General features: G+C 45.7%; 1 protein-coding gene across 1 annotated transcript in view; it reads left to right on the top strand.

The window, feature by feature from the left end:
- The window catches only part of LOC141271649 (uncharacterized), a 33,499-nt gene extending 19,340 nt beyond the window's left edge, over positions 1-14,159 (top strand). The window contains exon 7 of the mRNA XM_073681691.1: positions 12,737-14,159. Coding sequence (XP_073537792.1) covers positions 12,737-12,854 — 118 coding nt within the window. The 3' untranslated portion in view covers positions 12,855-14,159. The remainder of the gene's footprint in view (positions 1-12,736) is intronic.
- Positions 14,160-15,781: the final 1,622 nt, after the last annotated feature.

The following is a 15,781-nucleotide window of genomic DNA, read 5'->3' as shown; positions in this document are numbered from 1 at the left end:
GAAGGAGTGGCTTCGTAAGAAGCATTTCAAGGTCCTGGAGTGGCCTAGCCAGTCTCCAAATCTAAACCCTATAGAAAACCTTTGGAGGGAGTTGAAAGTCCGTGTTGCCCAGCTACAGCCCCAAAACATCACTGCTCTAGAGGAGAACTGCATGGAGGAATGGGCCAACATACCAGCAACAGTGTGTGCCAACCTTGTGAAGACTTACAGAAAACGTTTGACCTCTGTCATTGCCAACAAAGAATATATAACAAAGTCTTGAGACGAACTTTTCTAATTGACGAAATACTTATTTTCCACCAAAATTTAAAAAAAAATTCTTTCCAAATCAGACAATGTGATTTTCAGGATTTGTTTTCTCATTTTGTCTCTCATGGTTGAGGTCTACCTATGATGTAAATTACAGGCCTCGCTCATCTTTTTAAGTGGGAGAACTTGCACAATTGGTGGCTGACTAAATACTTTTTTTCCCCATTGTATAAGACTAGAAATGTGCTGAGTAAATAAATATAACAGAGAATACAATATCTGAGTGCCCGACCACATAAGTACAATATACAGGATCAATGCACAAATCTGTATTCCCCTGCGCCATGCAGTCAGAGGTGCGGACTTAGTTCACTTTCTGAACATGACGTATTTATTACTCATCTGATCCCAGCATTTTACACCAGTTATGACGTTTATTCAGTAACCACCAAAAAATAGCCCCTAAAATATAACCTTTATTGATGAAGTTAAAAACTCTCAAAAATATATATTATAAGGTGTGTACCCAATTACACATTTAACATCCAACATATGGAAGGGTCTACAAAAAATATATAATATATTGACAGGATATGATATATAGGACCCTATTACACCCCTAATATAAAGTGCAGCACAAGTAGTAGTAATCACAAAATCCTGGATGTGTGTCAATGTAACTAAATAAACAGCAATGCACTGTCCATGTTTGAAAAGATAAAGATGTTATACATTAAAGTGTGCATCAATTATTATTAAGTCCCTGACCCCTATAAGTATATGCAGAAATGATCAGGAGTAATCAGGGAAAGTACACAAATAGGGCAAAACAAAAAATCAAGACACCAAACAGAATAAGTAAATGAGCATAGGCATCTTAATAGATTACCAGTAGTGATGAGCGAGTTTGCTTGTTTAACCCTTTAATCAAGCATGCTCGGGTTCTCGCCAAGTATTTCGGCATCTATGTTTACTCCACTGCGGCTGCATGTGTCACGGCTGTTAGACAGCTGCGACACATGCAGGGATTGCCTAACAAACAGGCAATCCGTGCATGTGTCGCAGCTGTCTAACAGCCGTGAAACATGCAGCCGCGGCGGATAAAAATAGATGCCGAGCATGCTGCAAATACTAGGCGAGCACCCGAGCATGCTTGATTAAAGGGTTAAACGAGCAAACTCGCTCATCACTACTGGTAATCTATTAAGATGCCTATGCTCATTTGCTTAATCAAAGTGTAATCAATGTCTATGATCACTGGTTTACAACCTGAACGGTGCCAAGATGCGACCGTCCAGGCTGTAAGCCAGGACACAATGAGCTGCTGTTAGCGCAACTTCAGTAACAAACGGTGACGTCATAGAGGTTACCGCCGGTCACTGAAGGTGCGTTCCCACGGGCAGTTCACTGCAAGCCAGGTCGAGGAACTGCAGTTGTGGCGCCCCTGAGGGTTCAGTCGCCACAGGGGTACTGCACCTCAGAACGAGGTGTGGTATCTCCTCTCCCAGGTAAGGATGGAGTACTACACAGGACCCCAACCACACACTCAACACTACACCACTCCAGTTCTGTAGGGGGCCTAATGCACCATAGTGTGGCCCCGGGCCTGAATGCAGGAGTTGGGGGGAACCAAAGTTAGGGGGAACCACGTAGTGAGTAAGGGTGAGGAAGCATTTACCTAAGCACTTTATTAGAATTCTATATAACTGGAGGCCATCTTTATAACAAGGTAAACTTTGGTCATGGGTCCTTGGGACGGCAAGTCCGCACAAGGCTGCAGCCGGCTGAGGGTCCACGGTTCCCGGTCTCAGGCCTCGAGACGTCTCTGTCCCCGGTCAGGGTCCAAGCAAGAAGGCCCAGGAGGGGAGCAGAGGAGATAGACTCCACAGGCGAAAGGATCTCAGGGGGTGTGGACGGAGCGGAGTCGCCACCTGCATACCTTATTCTGGCCCAGCCAGAGAGACCCTGCCGCAAGAGGGGGTACCGGTCCCCGATTATCTGACTTTGCACTTTATGTCTCTGTCGGAAAAGTCCGGAGGCTTATGTGGATCCCAGGGGGATACGGACGGAGCCGAGTCGCCACCTGTATGCCCTAATCTGAGTTTATCCAGAGGGACCAGGCCTTACGCCACGTTCTCACCACAAGTCACCAAAAAGGGCACCCAGTCGGTCCGGGAGCAACATGTTACCCACAAGCGACATTGCAGTACCTGTACGGGACTCAGTGGGGGACACAAGGTGGGAGAAGTTGAACCAGAGAGGAACACACTAGAGCGGGGGTCCTGTAAAGTGCCCCGGAACTACCTGGAGAGTGCTGAACCCCACCCTGGCGGCCGCAGCTTGCCGTGTGACAGCAGAGAGAAGCTCTGAGCTGAGTAATCACCAAAGTGAGTAAAGGCTTGGATGACTTCAACTACTGCCTCTGTCTGTTCTTCCCTCCGCGGCTCTGCACCCGCCAACGCTCTACTCTACACTCTCTCTACACTGCCCTGAGGTCCCGCTCCACCTCTGGGGAGCCGTACCAACTAAGCTGCCTGAACACCGGCCTCAGAGAACTGTTGCAGCGCTGGTGATCCTCACCAGACACCACGGGTGGCGTCACGAACATTCCCCTATCCCATTTAACTTTCCCCTTCTTTTAAGAGTGACCCCAGGGTACGGGCCCGGGAGCCGGCCACTGCGACATCCCCCGAGATCAGGCAACAACAAGGCCAAAGCGCCGAGTCGTCCCCATCCCCTGGGCGCGTCACAGTGACCTCAGTGAGATCACCGCTAGCACCATGAGAAATTTTTCACGCTGTTGCGCTGAGCTCATATATTCAGCGCAATTCACTGTTAACAGCAGTGAGATCAGTGAGCTCAGGGCAACACTGTGAGAAATTTTTCATGGTGCTCACGGTGATGTCACTGAGGTCACAGCAGTTCATTGTCCTGGCTTGCACTGAACTGCCCATGGGAACACACCTTCAGTGACAGGTGGTAACCTCTATGACGTTGGTTGCAGCAGCTCATTGTGTCCTGGTTTACAGCCTGGACGGTTGCATCTAGGCACCATTCAGGTTCTAAACTAAATATCACAGAGATGGATTACAGTGATTGACAGTATGAGGAACATGGTTGGTTTTTATTTTCGATTTTTTTACAGGGGACTTTGGCTTCAGAGGAATGAGCATAAGGTGAGTATAAATGTGTTTTTTATTTTTAAATAAATGTGTAAAACAGTGTGAACTTTTATTTCAAATAAAGTACTTTATTCTGGGTATTTGTATTTTATTCAACTATTGACTCTGGAGTTAATAATGGGGGCGTCTTATAGACGCCTCTCCATTACTAACCCCTGGACTTGATGTCAGCTGCCAATACAAAGCTGACATCAACCCCAACCCTATTACCCCACTTGCCACTGCACCAGGACAAGCGGGAAGAGTGGAGGCTAAGCGCCAGAACCTTATGAATGCGCAATTTCAGGGGTGGCTGAGAGCTGATGTTTTAATATGGGAGGGGACCAATATCCATGGCCCCTTCCTAGGCTATTAATATCTGTCTGCCTAGCCTTTACTGATTATTAATATAGGGGGGGGCCCACATAATTTTTTGGGGGGGTCCCCCATTTTAATAACCAGTAAAGAATAAGTATACAGCTGTGAGCTGATATTAATAGCCTGGGAAGCTACATGGGTATTATCCTCTTCCCAGGCTATAAACATCAGTCCCAGCTGTCCGCTTTCCCTCTGCTGGTTAATAAAATGTAGGGAGATCCCACGCCATTTTTTTTTAAATGTAATCATTTATGAATAAATTACATGTACAGTAAGCTACAACCCCAAAGCACTGATTATATATATCGCTCATGTATTTATGTATCTATGTATCCATCTATCTATCGATCTATCAACTGTTCTCCCTCCTGCAAGTCCTGTGTTGTTAAATTTCTTGCAATTAAACTTTAAAAATAAATAGTTTAAATAGCATCCGTTTTTTTCCTGTACAAAACACGGATGCTGCATAAGGACACACAGATGGCACACGGACACATGGACATATGGATAGCACACGGATGTACAGGAATTACCAGGATGTGTGAAGGAGGCCTTAGTGTGATTTCTGTGTGAAAGCTTGGCCGTCATGCTGGTCATGGGAGCTCTGGTTGTCACTACTGCGAGGGGGAGTGGGAGCTAGATGTCACTAGTCAGGGGACAGGTTGGGGTCTGGATGTGGCTTGTGACCCTCTCTCAGAGCTGAATGTGGTTCTCAATGTAAGAAATGTTGGAGACCATTGCTCTACAGTTAATTAATTTTTTTGATAGATTGTACTTTTACAAATGTGGAGATATCAAATATGTTTATCTATTTTTTTAAATATCTTTATTTTTAATGGAAGCAAGGGAGTGTGATTGACTTTTTTAGACTTTTTATAATTCTTTAGATTTTTTTTTACTTTTTTTTACTTTTTTCTTTAATCCTTTTGGGGGATTTGGACCTTGGATTGTCTGATTGCCCATAGTTAATACTGTAATATAACTGTAAAATCAAGAGTTTTCCCAAGCCTCCTTGAAAAGGAAATAAAAGATCATGGCCCATCCTTTTTGGCAGATTCTACTCTATCCAAATACTTACCTAATAGACCTAGTATCACCTTTCGGAGAAGTAAAAACCTCCGTGATCATGTGGTGAAAGTCACTACCACAGTGATCCAATCATCTTTTTGGATAATGTCCGCCCTCGTCGGGGATGTTCACCTTGTGGCAGATGCATTTCCTGTCCTAACATTGAACGCACTTACACCTTTTGTGATTCCACAGAACTGAAACATTTTAACATCAATAATCAAATATTTTGTACCACAAAAGCCATTTATTATGCCACATGCCGCTATTCAAAAATATATGTGGTATTCACTACTCATCAGCTTAAAGGGGGTGTCCACTATTGGGACAACCCCTTCTCAATTTGAATGTTTGCCACCATGAAAATAAAAACTCCCATACTCACCTCTCGTGTCGGCACTTTTCCAGTGGTGTCAGCACTCGCTCTCCCGGGATTCACTTGAGGTTGTTATGACTTGTGAGCCCAGTGCACAATCATTGCTGGTGTCACTGTCCTCACCTTGAATGTATGTGGCGCCCCTGAGAGTTCAGTTGCCACAGAGGTACTGCACCTCACCCAGAGGTGTGGCATCTCCTTCTCTCAGGTAAGTATGGAGTACTGCCCGGGACCCCAACACCTGCACTCAACACTACACTACTCCAGGCCGGCTGGAAGGGCATTATGCACTTCTTCTGCTGCCCCGTCCCTGGCTGGAGTGGGGGGAACCAAAAGTGAGGGGGAACCAAATAGTGGGTGTGGGTGGAGGATGCAGAACAGGGGAGCACTTGGAGATATATATAAGAAGGGAAGCCATCATGTGTAGGGGTGGATTCAGTGAGAGAGAAGAGGAGAGGAGCAGTCTGAGGAGCAGAGTCTCTTCAGGAGCTCTGCTCCAGAGTGGGGCCTAGTAAGAGAGGCCCAAGAGTGAGAGGGGAGCGGAGGAGAAAGGCTCCAGTAACAGAATGGATCCCAGGGGGTACGGTGAGTGCAGGATGGCACCCGTACGCCCGAATCTCCCAGGCATCAGAGGGATCAGGCCGCAAGAAGGGCACCGGTCCCTGGACTAGCCGAGTTACTTCAGGTCTCGGCTGGAAAACCGGAGGCTTCTGCACTTTCAGGGTCCAAAGGTCCGAAAAGGGCACTAAGTCAGGTCCGGGAACTTCAAGTTGCCCAGTCGGATCTCAAGGTACCCGATCGGGACTTTGTGTGGTGAGGCGCAGGGCAGGAGGGAGAGACCCAGTTCGGGAAGTCGGCTAAGAAAGGAACATAAAGAGAGGGGTCCCGTTAAGTGCTCTTGAGATACTTGAGGGAGTGCTGAACCCCTGCCTGGTAAACGCAGCGCGACGTGGGAGGCTGACACCTGTACAGTGCCACCTGAAGAACCTAAAGAACTGTGAGTAAACTCGGATGACTGCACCCCATTGCTTCTGTCAGTTATTACTACCATGCTGTCGCTCCTGCACTACAACACCCAGCATCACCATCTGCACCTACACTGCCCTGGAGCTGTGCTCTGCCTGTAGAGAGCCGCACCAACCAAGCTGCCCTAACATCTGCTCCAGAGGTCTGCAGCAGCGCCGGTACCCATTACCAGGAACCACAGGTGGCGTCACGAGACAATACAGTTATCCATCTCCCCAAGCAACCAAACCCCTTTTAAAGAGTGACCCCAGGGTATGGGCCCGGGAGCAGACCGCCGTGACATCCCAAGAAGGTAAAGGCCCGGGTACCGAGTCCCCCATATCCCCCTGGGCGAGTCATGTACATGTAATCAAGAGGAAGTCAGAGCTGTGGCCGCTCACTTCCTCATGATTACTTTGGCCGACTGTGACTGTGCCCTTAGTTTCTGGGAGTGACTGCGATGTATTGTCACATCATTCTCATCGTCATTCACTGTCCCTCTGAACCATCTGATATGCGCAATTTTACCATCTATGTAGATATACAATTTCTATATATTACTGCACAATGTTGCGTTACTGTGTCCTCTTTGGTTTTTACACCTTCCACCATTTATTCTACTCTCAATTTATGTGAGACCTCTATACTCAGTTATTTTCATATAGGTGTTTTACATATACCGCATTTTGAATACAAGCACATGAGCCATGCATACAGTGAACAAGTCTGAAGGACAGTGTTCACACCACCAAAAGACTGAAAAACAGAAGGACACAGTAAAACAAACGTATAAAAATACTCTGTTGTAAAAAAGTAACAGTAAACAGCAAGTGCTAGTAAAAAGGTGATAAAAAACAGGGTATTTGGTTGACATGTTTTTTTGCAAAAAATGTATACTAAGCCACTCTAACAACGTCAAGGTAACCCACATCAGAGCAGTCCCTATCTGATGTATTTAAAAGATTATGGAGGTCTCCACCCCTCCCTTGTGGGCCATGCACATAAATGCCGTTCTCTGTAGCGTGTCCACATGGACATTGCCTGTCAGATCTGCTCATATAGGTACTATACACATGATCAGTTTTTAAATACGTCAGATAGGGACTGCTCTGATGTGGGTCACCTTGACATGGGTAGAGTGGCTTAGTATACATTTTTTGCAAAAAAAACATGTCAACCAAATACCCTTTTTTTATCACATTTTTACCAGCACTTGCTGTTTACTGTTACTTTTTTACAACAGAGTATTTTTATACGTTTGTTTTACTGTGTCCTTGTGTTTTTCATACACCGTATTTTGCAGACTATAAGATGCTCTTTTCCCCAAAAAAATTGGAGGAAAGTGGAGGAGGGGCAATCTTATGATGGACCTGTCTGTGGCTGTGGAATTGGGGGGGTGGACAGCGGCGAAGAAGCGAGTCAAGGGAGGCAGGAGCAGGGTCATTGGAGGCAGGAGCCGGTGCTGGGGCTACCACCTGTGCCTGCTATTAAAGAAAATGAATATGCATCGCTCCCCATGCCAATAATACCGTCCACCTCTCTGCACTGAAGCCAGGACGTAGAGGTGGGTGGGACTGTGGGAGTGTGGAGCAGTTCATTTTTTTTTTTTCAATATAGGGTGCACGTGTTAGCCGCAGACGCTGGATTCCAGCTGTGGCTGGACGATCACGTGTGTCCGCTATTAAGGAAAATTAATATTCACTGCTCCCCATGCCCATAATCCCGGGCGTGGGGAGCAGTGAATATTCCGGCAGCTGACGTTGGCATGTGGGGACACATGGCATTGACGTCATGACACTTACACGCTGAAGTCAGTTGCCGGCATCAGAAGAGGACGCGAAGGGAAGGTGAGTAGAATGGTTTATTTATTTTATGTGTGCGGCATGATGGAGATCATATACCAGGATGACGGGACATATATACGAGGATGGGCAACACATGTACCTGGATGGAGGGCCACATATACCAGGATGAGTGGGGATATATATACCAGGATGGGTGGGGACATATATACCAGGATGGGTGGGACATATACAGTGGGGAAAATAAATATTTGATACACTGTCGATATTGCAAGTTCTCCCACTACAAAGAATGGAGAGGTCTGTAATTTTATCGTACGTACACTGCAACTGTGAAAGACAGAATCGAAACATAATAAACAGTAAATCACATTGTATGATCTCGCCTCATGGGGTAAGGATGATTCTTAGAAAGGTCAGGATTCAGCGCAACTACACAGGAGGACCTGGTCAATGACCTGAAGGGAGTTGGGACCAGAGTATTAAACATTATCATTAGTAACACACTAAGCCGTCATGGATTAAAATCCTGCAGGGCATGCAAGGTCCCCCTGCTCATGTCAGCACATTTCCAGGCCCGTTTTAAGTTCGCCAATGACCATCTGGATGATTCAGATGAGGCATGGGAAAAGGTCATGTGGTCAGATGAGACCAAAATAGAACTTTTTGCCATCAACTCCACTCGCCATATTTGGAGGAAGAAGGATGAGTACAACCCCAAGAACACCGTCCCAACTGTGAAGCATGGTGGGGTAAACATCATATTTTGGGAGTGCTTTTCTGCAAAGTGGACTGCAATACTGCACCGTATTGAAGGGAGGGAGGATGGATGGGGTCATGTATCGCGAGATTTTGGCCAACAACCTCTTTCATCAGTAAGAGCACTGAAGATGGGTTGTGGTTGGGTCTTCCAGCATGCCAACGACCTGAAATACACAGCCAGGGCAACTAAGGAGTGGCTCCATAAGAAATTTCACGGTCCTGGAGTGGCCTAGCCAGTCTCCAGACCTGAACCCAGTAGAAAATCTTTGGAGGGAGCTGAAACTCAATGCTGCCCAGAGACAGCCCCAAAACCTGAAAGATCTGTATGGAGGAGTGGGCCAAAATCCCTGCTGCAGGAAATGTCTGACCTCTGTAATTACAAACAAAGGTTTCTGTACCAAATATTAAGTTCTGTTTTTATATTGTATCAAATACTTATTTCATGAAATAAAATGCAAATTAATTATTTAAAAATCACACAATGTAAGTTTTTTAAGATTCTGTCTCTCATAAGTGAAGTGCACCTACAATAAAAATTACAGACCTCTGCATTCTTTGTAGGTGGGAAAACTTGCAAAATCGGCAATGTATCAAATACATCTTTTCCCCACGGTATAGCAGGATGGGGGGACATATATACCAGGCTGGAGGGCCATATATAACAGGAAGAAGGGCCATATATACCATAATGTGGATCATATATACCAGGATGGGGGCCATATATACCAAGATTGGGGCCATATACTGTATACCTGGATGGGAATCATATATACCAGAATGGGGGCCATATACTGTATATCAGGATGGGGATCATATATACCAGGATGGGACAACGATGGTCCACATATACACCAAGATGGGGGACATAAATACAGAATTGGGGGACATTATCTCCATAACAGTGGCAGCAGCAGAACCCCCATAACTGCATCATGACCACATTTTTTGCTTCAAATTTTATTTTCTATTTACCTCCTCTAAAACCTAGGTGTCTCTTATGGTCCGATGCGTCTTATAGTCCACAAAATATGGTACTTAGACGTTCTTTTCCCCCTCTCCCCATCTATCCATCCCTTCTTCCCTTTTTCCACACCCATTACTCCCCTTTATTTCCGTACACATTTTACATTGTGGATTCACATACATGTATTTACTCTTATCTAATGTAATGAAATCATGTCATTTGAGTGGTATAAACATTGATCTATGTTTTCCCTTATTCACGTTCACCCATGATTGCTTGTTTGGATATATAAATATTATATATATTCTTTTTCTCTCTTCACACGCATTCATAAATGACACACTTTTTTATTACATTATATTATACTTTTATTTTATTTAATTACATTATTTTCCATTTCATATTTTTTTTTATATTTGTCACTATAGATATTAGCAATAATATGTATCTTATTTATGGCAATATTAATATCCTTTTGTCATAATATCACATAATGTTGTCTCTCCATTGTGCTGTATACAGTTAATACCATGCTCTTTTGCACCATCTTGTGGTCTTTTGTGAGTATTACTCTCCAACTAATCACGTTGTTGATTTCTCAACTATGAATGCTAGACTTCTTTTGCACATTGGCTCATCTGGTGCCCGGCCGGCTCTCCTCTTCCTGTATCTTTCGAGCCCTTCGGCGTCGCAACCCAGTTTGTGTCACGGTCGGTCATGTGACGTGGGTCGAGGCAAGCTCCCGGACTTCACCAGTGCACGCATGCGTCACTACACTCTGCGTCCCTCTCCAATTGGCTAGTGCTGCATTTTTATTCTCCCTCTTCCTGTGATGTGTCGGGGTGGGCACATCGTAAGGCAGCTCCTGCTGTGAACCAAGTATGTACTAAAGTCATTTTTTCCCATCCATCCTGAGTGTATGCCAACTATTTGACCGTGCCATGTATGGGAATATATTTACCTTTTACCCCAATCTTGTATACTTGACCATTATTTAGTCACCATACACACCGTATCTTCTGATTGCATCATCAATATTAGATATGTATTTTTACACATATTTGCTTATATATATTTCTGATGAGGGTTACATCTAATATACTATATTTGTGATTTTATACTAAGCAGTCAGCCTCCTTTACATTTTGCTATTTATATGTGTGATCTGCGCTGTCTTCCTATTTTTTGTATATCCACTGCAACTTTTTACTTCATCAATAAAGTTCATCTTTTATGACATTTATTTATGACTCGCTATATTGACTTAATTATTATTTTCTTGACCCTTATACCAGTTTTGTTACCAATTAGTCTGTTGGCGCTAATGTCTGAGATATAAGAACACACACTTATTATACAGGTAATTTCAGTTCTCCACATTACTTTCCTATAAAGCTTGCTGTGTGTATACACATATAGAGTTCTCCTGCTCCCTTGTCCCCTTTCCTTCTTTGGCCAGTGTTAGACTATTTTTACATCACATTTAGGCATCCATTTAATGTATACGCTGGGACATATAAGCTAACAGATACCTCTGATGGATGATGCACACTTTTAATGTTTATTTTACAACTCTAAAGCTATAAATCTGTTATACAGCTCCTTCCCAACCAAATAATGCGAACAGCTGCGCTCCTCCCTCTGTGTATACATTGTGTAATGTGAATGTATTGTGCTCTGTGAACTGTATATGGGGCACAGAGAATGATACTTGCCACACGATGACCAGTAAAGGATGATGGAATCCGGTAAATCCTGCAAAAATGAAAAAAGGGGAAATGGGGGACGGTACAAATGGGAAGGGAAGGAAAAAATGCCAAAACACAGTGCCTTTGAAGCTAAAAACTCTGCGGATGCTCCTTGTAGACAAGTCGCTGCGTCGCTCTCTCCCAACTGTCACCTGAGATACAAATGATAACATTACAGATGTCAGGAGCGACCAGTAACTGCCAATCACCTGCAGTCACATGACCTCCTCACTGCAGCCAGCACATTCCTATTACATTTGAAATGGACAAATAAAGATTTAGCTCCGATTCATCAAGACCGGCCGTTCTCATGTCGGAATATGCTGCTTTCTGGGCCCTTAGTCTGAGATTTATTTTCTAAACACTCAAACTGCATGAGCTCCTTGACAAAGACCCACACAGGGTCGAAACATTGTGTGTTTTGGGATGGCGGAATAAACACCTCTTTTGCAATTGAACACACTGGCATGGACACTGTCTTTTACTTTTGTATGCATGAGCTCCTGAGTCTTTTTTGGGACATTCAGTTTTATGGGTACCACATAGTCCTCCATACAATTATAATGTTCCCCATATAGTGCTCCACACAGTATTATGGGCACCACATGGTGCTCCATACAGTATAATGTTCCTCATATAGTTCTCCCTGCAGTATTATCGGCACCACATAGTCCTCCATACAATATTATGGGCCCCACATAGTCCTGCATACAATGTAATGTTCCCCATATAGTGCTCCATACAGTATTATGGGCAACACATAGTCCTCCGTACAGTATTATGGGCACCACATAGTCCTTAGTACTGTATAATGGGCCCCATATAGTGCTTCATACAGATATGGGCCCCATCTAGTCCTCCATACAGTATTATGGGCACCATATAGTGCTCCATATAGTATTATGGGCCCCATATAGTCCTCCATACATATAAAATTAATAAACAAACACTCACCCCTCCCTAATCCTTCGCATCTCCAGCCCCTGCACTGCTGAGCACAGAGGGTGCGCTGTAGTAATGTCATCATGCCTTCTATGCTGAGACGTCACAGAGCTCAGACTCAGAGGGGGAATGATGGAAGAGGGAACAATACCTGACGGCTCCCTTTCCCATCATTGCTTTCAAATGTATCGGCATTCATGATATGGATTTACACGGTCCATTAATTTTGGGAAAAGCAAAAATGCTTTTTATTGTTTTTAATTGTTTTTTCTCTTTTTCAGCACCAAAACTCGCAATTTTTTAAAAAAGTCACCGAAATGTGCGACATTGAAAATTCCTCCAGAACTGGAGAGAAATGCCCAAAAGAATGTGATATTTGGTAAATGTCGCAATTCATGAATCTAAAACATCTGGATAAGCAAAGTTGTCAAGAAAATGAAAAAAGACTTGAAAAAGAAAGACAACTTAAAAAGTGGCACAAAACATAAAGCAAATAAGGCGCAAATACTAAAGCCACTAATAAGGAGCAAATTACTCCAGAAAAATGGAGAAACAGCAATAATGAATCAGGGCCTATGTGATTTCTGCCAAAGACGAGCGCTGTCAGGAGGGGGGCTTATTGGAGAAGGGTTCAGCAGTTATAGGCAGGGGCGTAACTACAATGGGTGCCAGGGTTGCAATCGCACCCGAGCTCTGGAGCCTAAAAGGCCCAAAATGTGCAAGTGCAAGTTCAGTGAAGGTTTCTGAGTGAGTCAAAGAAAGACCAAGCCATGTGGATCAGTCAGATTGTTTGCAGAGGTAACAGTTCTATCTAGTGAGAGAGCAGGCGGCAGGGAAGCTCTTAAAGGAGACCTGAGAGGTTGAGCAGATAGATGGTTAATCTGCAGGATAATAGTGTTATGAAAGTGCCCGGCTGATTTACAGAAAACACTTGGGAGAAAATGAACTTTAAAGGGAACCTGTCACTAGAAAAACACTATTAACCAGCAGATATGGGGTTAATCTACAGGATAATAGCGTTACTAACCTGCCCAGAGCGCGCTGAAAGGAGAAAATTAACTTTATTCTCCCCGGCAGCATTTGATTTCAGTCACGGGGGCGGTGTTGGCGCTGGTTCAATCATCGCTCTAACCATACAGAGCGGCAGCTGTAACCGCACCCCCGGCACTGACTGACAGTCGGCCTAAATGCAAAGGGGAAGGGACAGGGGAGTTTCAATGGAGTTCAGGTCCACATATACAAGGATGGAGATCATATATACCAGGATGGTAGGGCCATATACACCAGGACGGTAGGGCCATATACACAAGGATGGGAGGGCCATATCCACCAGGATGGGAGGGCCATATCCACCAGAGTGGGAGGGCCATAGACACCATGATGGGAGTGATGCGACCCCGGGGCAGTGGGGTACTCGGTAGCCGGGCTTATGGATGCCGGTGGGGAATATCACGGTGGCTGGCCCGGTCCGTGGCCGAGGGCGGTCAACCAAAAAGAAAAGGGGGTTTTGGGTTTCTATGGGGTTTTTGGAATAGTTCGTGACGCCACCTGTGGTGCCTGGTAAGGTCTACCAGCGCTGCGACAGTCCTCTGAGGCAGATGTTAGGGCAGCTTATGATGGAACAGCTCCCCACAGGTGGAGCGGGCCTCAGGGCAGCGTGTGGAAAGGGATGGTGGTACAGGTGAGAGACGGCCAGGATGGTTCAGGGAGAAATGACAGACACTCACATGGGGGTTCGCTTCGGTACCTTTACTGGTGTAGATGCAGGTATGGTCCAGGGTACTCAGTACGAAGGGTGCACTTCTGGACTCTCCCCAGTGAGCGGGTATAGGGCCTCCTGATCCGTTGCTTTCACTTGCTAAGCTTCTGACCTGCCTGGAGCTAGGCCTGGCTTAATTACTGTCTCTCTCTCACTTGCACATGCTGACCTGGTGGTAGGGCCTTCTCTTGGAGATCACTCTCCCTGGACGCTGGGGCCTCCGTGACTCCTAGCCCTGGTACGGTAGTCAGTGTTGGTCAGCCTGGGACTTGTAGTCCTCCAGGTATCCGGTGGTCCCTACTGGGTATAAAGGGGCCCTGTAGGCGCGGACCCGGTGTCCGGTGTATAGTTCGGGGTGAGCCTGGTACGCTCCTCTGCCCCCTCGTTGCTTCTTCTCCCCTCTCGTCTTTGGCCACTCTCAGGGCCCTCACTAGGCTTTAGTGCGCGCTGTAGGCCTGAACTTGCCTCACACAGCAGCCTGTGTGCTGCTCTCTCTCTGAGCACACTAGACTTCCCTGCCTGACTCCACCCTCCAGTTTATATATCCCTAATGGGGCTCCCTCTGGTGGTCTGAGGTGGTAAGGTGGAGGTGTGTGAATGTGTGAGGGCCTCTTGTGGAGAAGTCCATCCATGCACCCTACTGGGTTCTGTGGCCCCCGTGCGCGGCAGGGCGCCACAGGAGGGCCATATATACCAGGATGGGAGGGCCATATATATCAGGATGGGGGAAACATAAATACCAGGTTGGGGGAGCACAATGGCCTCCATAATCCTTAAATGGAAGAAGTTTGGGACCACCAGAAGTCTTCCTAGACCTCGCCGTCCAGCCAAACTGAGCAAGCGTGCGAGAAGAGCCTTGGTGAGAGAGGTAAATAAAAACCCCAAGATCACTGTGGCTGAGCTCCAGAGATGCAGTAGGGAGATGGGAGAAAGTCCCACAAAGTCAACTATCACTGCAGCCCACCACCAATTAGGCCTTTATGGCAGAGTGGCCCGACGGAAGCCTCTCCTCAGTGCAAGACATATGAAAGCCTGCATAAAGTTTGCTCAAAAACACATGAAGGACTCCCAGACTATGAGAAATAAGATTCTCTGGTCTGATGAGATGAAGATAGAACTTTTTGGTTATAATTCTAAGGGGTGTGTGTGGAGAAAACCAGGCACTGCTCATCACCTGCCCAATACTATCCCAACAGTGAAACATGGCAGCATCATGCTATGGGGGTGTTTTTCAGCTGCAGGGACAGAACAACTAGTTGCAATTGAAGGAAACATGAATGCGGCCAAGTACAGAGATATCCTGGATGCAAACCTCTTCCAGAGTGCTCTGGACCTCAGACTTGGCCGAAGGTTCACCTTCCAACAAGACAATGACCCTAAGCACACAGCTAAAATAACAAAGGAGTGGCTTCAGAACAACTCTGTGACCATTCTTGACTACTGGCCCAGCCAGAGCCCTGACCTAAACCCAATTGAGCATCTCTGGAGAGACCTGAAAATGGCTGTCCACCAACGTTCACCATCCAACCTGACGGAACTGGAGAGGATCTGCAAGGAAGAATGGCAG

Source organism: Phyllobates terribilis, unplaced genomic scaffold (assembly GCF_046119375.1).
Source record: "Phyllobates terribilis strain yellow unplaced genomic scaffold, ASM4611937v1 Scaffold_5__5_contigs__length_657084704, whole genome shotgun sequence".
NCBI classification, from domain to species: Eukaryota; Metazoa; Chordata; class Amphibia; order Anura; family Dendrobatidae; genus Phyllobates; species Phyllobates terribilis.
This window is presented reverse-complemented; position numbering and strand designations above follow the sequence as displayed.